Source organism: Crocodylus porosus, unplaced genomic scaffold (assembly GCF_001723895.1).
Source record: "Crocodylus porosus isolate Cpor-Errol unplaced genomic scaffold, CroPor_comp1, whole genome shotgun sequence".
Taxonomy (NCBI): Eukaryota; Metazoa; Chordata; order Crocodylia; family Crocodylidae; genus Crocodylus; species Crocodylus porosus.
In genome coordinates this window covers 4,211,528-4,221,222 of record NW_017728926.1, presented here as the reverse complement: position 1 = coordinate 4,221,222, position 9,695 = coordinate 4,211,528, and the positions used below count along the sequence as shown (strand labels likewise).

The window sequence follows — 9,695 nt, the reverse complement described above, 5'->3', positions numbered from 1 at the left end:
TTAGAACTTAACTGGATAAGAATTCTGTAATATATAAACACTTTGCTCCCAAGTTAAGCATTTAAGGGATATTTGCATCTTTAACCAATTATAACACTGGGACTTTTTTTATTATTAAGGCAGGAAAAAAGGCAGCACTCCTTGCCATTGTATGATCAAACTGAAGGATTTATGCATCCCTGAAACAGGGCACGTTGTATCTTTTCCTTAAAAATGAAAATAAAGAAAAAAGGGTGCGATTTAAATTATCGTATACAAACAGTATCTTTAGAATATGTTCAAAACCCCAAATGTTTGACAGGTAGTAGCTTGATGCCTGTTAACGGATTACAGTTAAAAGAGAAGAGGCCATAGTAAGGTCAGTTTTGGAAGGATAGAGTACTTTTAAGTTTCCATCTATGTCCACAACCCGAACCTGTTCCACTATTAACGGAGTGTTCTCGTGATGTACAGTCTGGCTGGGATTTAAATTTGGAGGTCCAGAAATCACAGCAGATTCATCGTCAGAGACTGATACTTCTTCCTTATTTTCCAAAGTGAATTTGTTGAGTTCTGCCATTTTCTGGTATAGGAATAAAAGAAATTAAAGATGTCAAGGTTCAGTGTGAATGCAGCAGACGGCTTACCACTTGCTTAAGGAACTTAATTATTTCCAAGCAGCAGACCATCGAAAGTCTGATGGAAACCCTCTTATAAAAGGCGTCAGCAAATCATTCAAGTAGTCTCATAAACATGTACAGAAGACTGCTCTGCAGATCACTCTATTCTGTTTGCATTCCTTCCTGTTACCTTCCTGCTACTCCTGTTCCTAAATTTTGCACCAGCAGGTTTTCAGGTCAGGCTCTGTGTCCTAGCACTTTGGATTCTAAATAAAGACAGCCTGCTCCAGCATCACTCTTAACAACTCTGCTTTCATCATATTTCAAGCTGTCTCTATTACTATGTATTGACTATATAAGTGTCAATTAACTTGGACTTCAGAACATGTTAATGACGGTTACTATTGACAAAAACTAACAAAGCTCAGATTTTTGTACTACAGAAAGTATAGAGCAAGATGTTAACTTCTTTTTGCAAATTTGCCATTTTCAGTAGACTGTACTAAATGTTACTACATTAATTAAAAAAACACCCATCAGAGTAAGGCACGTGTGAAAAGTGGTTCACGAAGCCAGCCTAGCTCCTACTGCAGATTTGTCTATCATTATAAATCCATTTGCATATTTGGAACACCTTAGCCTGATTTGCTGAAAAGACTTAGAAACGTGAGTATAAAGCTCTTGCCACACTAAGTTGCTGAAGAGAGATGCAAGACACATTATGCTTGGTTTTGGTCACTTATTAACTGAAGATGCCTCAAAGCTGAACTGTTAAAACCTCCATAGAAGAATGAGTCCAGTAATAAGACTATGCTACAAATCACTGGCCTGGGGATTTTAATTATTGTAACGCCGACATGCCCATCTCTAGCATGCAGGAACACATGTAGGACTGAAATCCACTGGCGCTTTCTGAATAAGCAAATTAAAGTCTCCTCAGATTAACACAGAGCCAAAGACAAACTGGTAAATAAGAGAAGACAAAATTAAGTTCCATGGCCCTCCAGTATAAGTCAGAAACTCCAATCTCATTAAGAAATGTCCACACAAAGGGGCGGTGGAGTCAGGTTCTTGAGTTACTTACTAGGATAAGCATATCCATGATGTCTTTGCAGATCTGTAGGCTGACACTGCTCGTCACCTCCAAAAAGAGTTCACTTGTGCTTTTCTTGATCTGAAGAATATTCCACATTCAGAAAAGGAAAATAAATTGCAGTGCACTGCTGTATGAAACCATGGAATTAAAAAAACATAATTCCAAAAAAATTTGCAAATATCATATTTCAGCTAGTATTCTGGGAAGAACACCTAGATCCAAGTGACCAGCAACATGTTAAATCCCCCCTAACTTTATAAGAAAGTTCTGTATGTACACAATTCATTCGTTAGGCATTTAAAAAAAACAGCTGCATTTCAGGACAAGGTTTTTTCCCTTTCGACAACTCACTATAGAAATTTAGCATTGTAAATACATAGTTATGACTTCTAAATTTTACTTTAATCCAGTGTTTTTAGCATAGAGGATGCAGGTGCAAGCCTTAAACATTCCTATTTTGAACTCTAGGGACTTGCATGTTTGCATATTGTTTTCTTAGGTTCTTGTTCCTTTCTTGATGAGGAACAAATCAGGTGTAGTTTTGAAGCACTGCCCATTTCCCTTATTACTAAGACTCAAAACATAGGTGGGTTAAATCTCTCATACTTTTGTTTTATCACTGTTAGTGATCGGTGGGAAGGAAATCACGGCACCTTCAGCATCTACCAGACAGGGATAGTTCTCTTTCCCATCCAGTAACTGTAGGTACCTATCAACAAAAAAAGAGCAAGTTTGAGATACAGCATGAAGAACAGAATGGGGGGGGGGGGGGGGCATGACAAAGTAACCTATTTCAAATGCGACAGAAAGCAAAGATAAAGTAAGGAGGGTACCACATATACACCAACAGAATTACTGCCCTGCACTGGCTGCAAGTAAGGGAGGCATGAACCGAGCCCAAGTAACACTTCAAAGTGTAATATTCATATTACCAAAGTGAACAAATGAGCTCTTAATGTTTTCAGAATTCTCAAAACATAGCAACACTTATGATCTCATTTTATAACATCCTAGGTCAGCTACTCGATATTTTATCTCCAAACCTTCCTCCACTGGTTACGTAACTATGCACAACCCTATACTTGTGCACCTAGAAGTTTCCCTGAGGTTTACACTATAGCGGTCCCATGAGGACATTCTAATATGCACACAAAGGCGGCCAGCATGACAGTTTCCTTTACCGTAGAGATACAGTCCCATAAAAGTTGAAAATTCCCTTCCAAGTTCCTCCATTTACAGAACTTGGGACATGACACACGTGCTGGCTAAGTTGTATTTCTATTGGGCTTCCCTCTATTCACTTGCCCAAAGTCATTCCTTGCCTCTAAAAACCACACATGTTCTTCTAACCACTGCTCAATTACTACATTTATGCAAATCCAAGATGACTTCTCATTTCAGACAACCTCCTGAATAATTAGATTCTACACATGGAAAATGTAAAAATGTGTTATAATTTTCCACATATAGAATCCAGTCACTGGGGGGGGGGGTCATCTTAAATTCATCCTTCCCACTACTGTGACAGGTAAAGCAGATGCAGGGCAAGCAAGCAGCCTGCTGTTAGGTTAGCTTGTCACATTTGGCTTTAGTTGCACCTGGTTGAGTGGTGAATTATAGTATCATTTGAACTTTTCTTTTACACTCAGCCTTATTTAACCATTGCTTAAGCTTTTGTACAGCCTTATTATTTGAATATTTCTTTTGCATTTTGTATCTGCACTGTCAGCAACAGCCTTGAGCTTGCTTACACAGGAAGCTTCTGTTCTAGCGTTATCAACAGGGATCCTGGTTTTCTCTGTTTAAAAATCACAACTCCCTGAAAAAAAAAAAAAAAATCACAAATCCTCTCATTAAAACCCCCCAAATCTACATTTTTCCACAATTAACATGAAATGCCACTATTTATATAGGTATCAGTTGAACATGTTTTAGTGACATATTTACAACTTCAAAGCAGTTTGGGAGCCTACCAATGCCTCAGTCAGTATAATAAAATAACTTTTAAATACCTATAAATTTGGGGGTTTTTTCCATGAGAAATCAGAGCTCCCTCTTCCCCTTTTGCTCACCAGGACATGGGTCCAGCTACAGCTGTCCCCCCTCGCTGCTTTGTGGAGCAGAGCAGCCCTGATATGCCAGTACCCCTCACCCCCCCAGCCTCACTCCCTGCCCACAGCCCCCCATCCCTGCTGAAGGGGCCACCAGCTGCCAGGGATATGGGGCCAGGGCCACAGCCATCAGCGCTTGAGCCTGTTGCCACATGTGGGAGGCAATGATGGCTGCTGCGGGGGAGCGAAGTGTGGAGCCCTACACCCCCTCCCCCATGGGCAGCACAGCCTGAGCAGAGCCCATTGTGGTGAGGGAGGGGGAGCGCAGGGGCAGGTGCAGGCTGCCCGCTTCTAGCTTAGGCTCCCCACCCTGTTGCCCTCCCCCTGGGACCTCTGCAGCCCAGCAGGCAGGACCTGGCGTGGCAGGGCAGAGTGGGATGGGGAGCTCGATGCTGTCACCATGAGCCCTATGCCTGCCCAGCAGCAGCAGGGGTGGCAATGCAGAGTTCTGCCCCTTGCTGATGCCGGGGGACAGGGGGTGCTTTGCCATGGCACAGTGGGGCTCGCATCAGTGACATCAAGCTTCCCCATCCCACTCTGACCACCTGTGCCAGGTCCTGCCTGGTGGCCCTGGGGGAAGGACAGCAGGGTGGGGACCTGAGTCTACAGCACGTAGCCTGCACCCACCCCCACCCCATGCACAAGTCTGGGGGGCATGCGTCCCCCATGCCCCTCCATGGGAGTGCATTTAGTGGCAGGGAGCCAGCCAACCCTCACCCCCCTGGAATGAACTGCCTGGGCCCCACCCCACTCATTCCATCCCCTGGGCCCCATGCACCTCCCAGGCAGCAGCCCCAGCCTCAGCTCTGCTCAACTCCTTCCCTCCCTCACTGTGGGGGCCTCAATATACCCCACCCCCCCCAAACTTACTTGTGGGGAACTGCTCTCCAGGCTTCCTGGAGCCCATGTGCATGTGTACTTGCACAGGGCACCCCCTGCCTGACTGCCCTCCTCCCATTCTCTGCAGCCCCTTGCAGGCTGGAACTGATTGAGCTCATTGGTATGTTGTGGATTTTAGGTTCATTCTGGGATGATTATGCTTTAGCAATCCTTTAGCACCACAGGTATGGTAACATTGCCGCCTGGCACCTGCCCCCCTTTCCCAGTGCCTGCTCCCTCATACCACTTGCCAGCCCCAGTGGCAGATCTAGCTCCAGCCCAGGCCCCCACAGTACAGAACACATGCTGACTCCAGCTCTCTGCCCAGCCAGGCAGAAGCAATTACAATGGGAAGAGCTCCAGCACCAGGATTAAAGCCAGAACTGGGTCTGGAGCCACTGCTACTTTCTGGCTGCACTGAGGCTATAGCCAGCATGTGCTCTGTGCCAGGGCCACAGCAGGACCAGAGAGGCAAATGGGGGGGCAGGGAGAGGGCAGCAGATGTGGCATCGGGTAAGACAGTGGCTGCAGCTCTGACTCAGAGCCTGGGTCAGGGCTGGAGCTGGCGGTACAGAACCCATCTGATTGCTCCTCCCTTCCCCCCACGCAAAATCCAAGATGAGGGGCTATTTTCCCCATCTTGAATGGGGAAAAAACATCATCTTGGATTCAGGTAAATATGGTAACTCTTGATTTAGGTGAAGGTAAAGTCGTCACTCAGCTACCACACTTCACTCAGTATTGCTGTTTGATACCTTCTTGTCACTATTCCTCTTGTACTGAGGCTCTCAAGTGCTCATGTGGGGTGCACCTCAGCCTTGTTACCATCAGATACTGCATTTCATAACTTAAAAGCAGATATATGATGTTCTTTGCAATGATGTTACTTTTTAATTTGCCAAAATACACCCGATACATGAGGCGAATAAAAGAGGGAGGTGGAACAGCACACTGACTTGTGCAATCCAGAGATATTTTGACGCTTCTTTTGTTTTCTCTGTTCTTCAGCTTCTAACTGCAACTGTCGGACAAGATCCTTTGCTTTGACCTCCTTCCGACCCAATGGGATTATCTACATGGAGAGAAAGCACTTAAGTATGGGCTAAAAGTCTACTTTGTCAGGACTGTTTGGACTAATTCATAAGAGGCAGAGGGGAAAAAATGAAATTATAGCTTAATGTTTAATTAAAAATTTCTTCCAACCAATTGCAACACATTCCTTGGAACTAAACAATAGGGGATCTTGTGAAACATCCAAGCATATTTTATTCTCCTGAAAAAACATTCCCACTACTCTAGCATGTTTACAGACTGCCTTCCAGGATTCTGGTTTGTGTTGCCACACCACAGGGTCATTCATATTAATTATAGTATGTACTTTGTTTTTTTAATGTTGTGTGCATCTTGGAATTGTATGAATAAGGGACACAGTCAGGAATAAAGTGTGTGGCCAAGACTGTTCTTTCTGAGCCATGGTATTGCCTAAAAACTTTTCCATTGCCTCAGACTATTTAAGAAAGAGGCAAGTGTACAAGTCTTCTTCTACCTTTGCCGAAGCTGATGTATAAAAAAAATTCCTTGTTAGCTGGAAATGGAATTCAGTCCGGCACTATCAGAGACTGAAAAAAGCTTTCTTAAACTCAGCTGTATCCCTGGGTTTGACACAGGTGAAGGCATGAGTTAGGTTTCTGGATGTTCCAAGTCTCACTAAACCTGTAACTCACATTTCGAGGTTCTCAGTTTACCCTTAGAAAATGTGGAAGGTGTCAGTGCACTGTATGTTTCATCAGTCTCTCAGTGTAGAGGTGACATGACAAATTAACCCCTCTCCCTGTGCAAACATTGACTACTAGTGATACTGAGAGATGCACAAAGTTCAGTCTTTCCCAAGAGCTGAAAGACCAAGAATATCCATTTTAAAATGCACTGATTGACAAACCTGTTGTCCAGCATTAGACTGTTTTGCCAGAATGCTGGTTTGCCCACATTTAGCAAGACAGAACTAAAAACCAGAGAAAAGACAAACAGGATCTTTCCATTGCAATTTTCACTACATACTATAGCACTCAAAGGATGTAATGTTATTATTTAATTGTTTTTTTAAAAGGAACTTATTTCAAGACCATTAAGAGTCTAGCTCTACATTCAAACTCTCTGTAGAGAGTTGTACCTGCAGATTTGCTGACTGGACATTACAACATCCTGGAAAAGGAGCATAATTTTTAAAATTCTAGCCCATGTAACAAAATAGGTAATATTCTGCTAGAGCTTTTAAAGGGTGAGACTGCTTGCACTGAATAGTTTCCCACTACTTGTTATTCAGAAAGTATCAACTTCCCCAGTTCCATTCAATCTGGGAATCTAACCTGAATGACTATGCTCACATTCAACTGCAGGTCTCTAGGGATGAAGGCTTCCCGCGCAGTGACTGGCTTGGTATCCAATTTAAAAACGAACCAATTAGTCATCCCAAAGATTAGTGTAAACAATTTCCTTAACCCATCTCCTTGTTACTGTCATGTGTTGAGTGATGAGAACAATTAATGCATCCCTACAGAAGTCACGCTTGGTTGACTCCTGTATGAACTCCTGTCCCTACAGCCCTGAACATGAGGTATATAGTCCCTGCTCAGTTGAGAATATAAATGGAGAAGTGCCAAACAACACAAACAGCTCTGGAGGGTGGGATACAGAAACAGCTCAGAGCTGTTTTCCATCTTTACAATATTCAGGCTCCTTAATTCTTTAATTAGAACAACGAGGAATCTAACAGATTAAATGACATCAACAAGGGAGATTTGCATATAAAGAGTTCCCCAATTTAAAAGTTAAAGCAGTGCTTTGTAACCTGGCTTGCAGGTTACATGTCAAGCTTAGCTTATGCCCGTGTCATATTACTGTGCTGCAAGTCATTTTATCACTGGAAAGCAGTCATGAAAACAGATACAGAGGAAAGACTGGAGGTTACAACAGAGCCTGGACTGGTTGGATTACCTTGTAGTCTGCTGCTGATCTCTCTACATACATTCCAGTGAATGAACACCTTGTATACTGCACCACACTACAGCTACATCCTAACATTTTATGGCTCTTCAGTGAACATTGAGATGGCAACAGCACAACACAGGTGAAAGGCCGAGCAGTGCAACTGTTTACAGGGAAACACCAAGACCTCTGTCACTGTAGGCAGAGGTAGACAGCAAGCAAGATCAGAATACTGTTTATGGAAGAGAAAGTTTTGCACTGCTTTACCAACAAGAAGTTTAAGTCACCCTATGAGCAGGGGTGAAATTCTAAATGCACCTTAAGTGAGGTCACCTGATCCACACACACAATGGTGAGCACCAGTCTTCCGGGCCTGGGATAAGTAGGAACTATCAGGGTGAGGAAAGTCAGCACATCCTCTGAATTCTCTTCCTGGTTCCAGTTAAATTCTCTCTCGTTTCTCCTAGTGTTCAAAACCACTTCCTCCCATTACTGTCTAGCTCCCAAGGGAAAAGAAGTCGCTATTTATCCTACCTTTAGGTCATTAGGTGGCTGAGCATCATAAAGCAGAGGCCCTTTGATCAGCTGCAGGTCATGTGTAGCAATGGTGGCTGCTGTTCGTTTTTCACATACGTCCTCATGGAGTTTGGTCTGGCAAAATTTTAAATGTTATCAAACACATGAAGGACACTGAGTCTTACATTGTACCAACTTCCAGATAACTCTCCACTGAACTTAACAGTCCCTTAGTGTCAAAACCAATGTTATCCTCTTCCATTTGGTAAACTTCTATTTTCCCTTGTTTTGGATGGGGCTGGAAGCAACTGCTGTCTTTAACTGTTAGCAAAATCACTACGGTTCCTATGACAATGGAAATATTCACTAGCCATTTATAATACAGACAGTGAAAGGGCAGTTCCAGTTTTACAGTGATTCCATAAAAATAGGGATGACAAGAAATCCAATAGCTGCATTGCACATTATGTAAACTTCCTCATTACCTGCTGTCCATTATATCTAATGATTATTGAATGCAAGATGCAGTTGCTCTGGATAATTTCTAACTTGTACCGTGGTGGGCAGAGAGCACCGTGCTGGGAAGAACATAGGTAGGTCCAAACATCCTCTGGGCGACAGGGGCCTAGAACCTTGGACCCCTGCTTTCTGAGCCAGTGCCCTAATCACTTGCAGGGCAGCCTCCCTCCTCCTCCAACATCCACTACTTGTGGGTTTTTGTCTGGGTACAATTTAGGAACTTAGGCAGAGCTGGAGGCACACGCCTGCCAGGCCACTGCATAGATTACTACTCATGTTCAGTAGTCGTGTGAGCACTTTCATTTCCAAGCTGCATATGGAATAGGATCACAAACTGCTTAACTGTCTAAAGCGATAGTTGGGTAAATGCCACCTGGGCACATGAAGTGAAACACGACTCTGCCCCAAATGCATGTGTTAATCCTTTATGATGCCATGCATTTGTACAAGTAAATTTAAATCCGAGAGACCTAAATTAAAGCATGTGAACAAACAGCAGACACTTTTGGTGATCTTTACTAACTCACCATTTTCCCAGTAGGAAATAAACAGCAGAGCCCAAATTAACTAAAGCTAGCACCTGCCATCTAGTGGACAAGATGATGAATATACCATTTCTTTAAAAATGGAGGCACACCACCTTCTACTTTGGAGAAGAGAGTGCAAAGGTTTAGAGTGCAAAGGTTTAGTGTGCTTTAACTAGTTGAATGCCAACAATTTTCTAGTTAAAAATTAGACTGGAAAACCATTTCATAAGCTGTGGGAAACTGACAGACTAGAAACAAAAAGGAAAAACAGGAACTACATTTGATCGGAGCAAAAAGGTAATTAATCCAAGAGGTCTCAGACATCTCTGATTTTAACATGATCCTGTACTTACTCATTTCTCATAAATAAGGAACATACAAAGCCACAATGACCTTTTAACCAGGTAAGGAGCGGCATAGCCCAGCCCCTGGCACGGATCTTTGAAAACTCCTGGCGCTCTGG

The 9,695-nt window shown here is 43.3% G+C and overlaps 1 protein-coding gene across 1 annotated transcript in view; it reads right to left on the bottom strand.

Annotated features, from left to right (window-relative positions):
- Positions 1 to 79: 79 nt before the first annotated feature.
- Positions 80 to 9,695, bottom strand: part of LRRC47 (leucine rich repeat containing 47) — a 14,373-nt gene continuing 4,757 nt past the window's right edge. The window contains exons 4-8 of the mRNA XM_019541707.1: positions 8,205 to 8,321; positions 5,642 to 5,757; positions 2,302 to 2,404; positions 1,684 to 1,773; positions 80 to 562 (exon numbers count right to left, since the gene is read on the bottom strand). Coding sequence (XP_019397252.1) covers positions 320 to 562; positions 1,684 to 1,773; positions 2,302 to 2,404; positions 5,642 to 5,757; positions 8,205 to 8,321 — 669 coding nt within the window. The 3' untranslated portion in view covers positions 80 to 319. The remainder of the gene's footprint in view (positions 563 to 1,683; positions 1,774 to 2,301; positions 2,405 to 5,641; positions 5,758 to 8,204; positions 8,322 to 9,695) is intronic.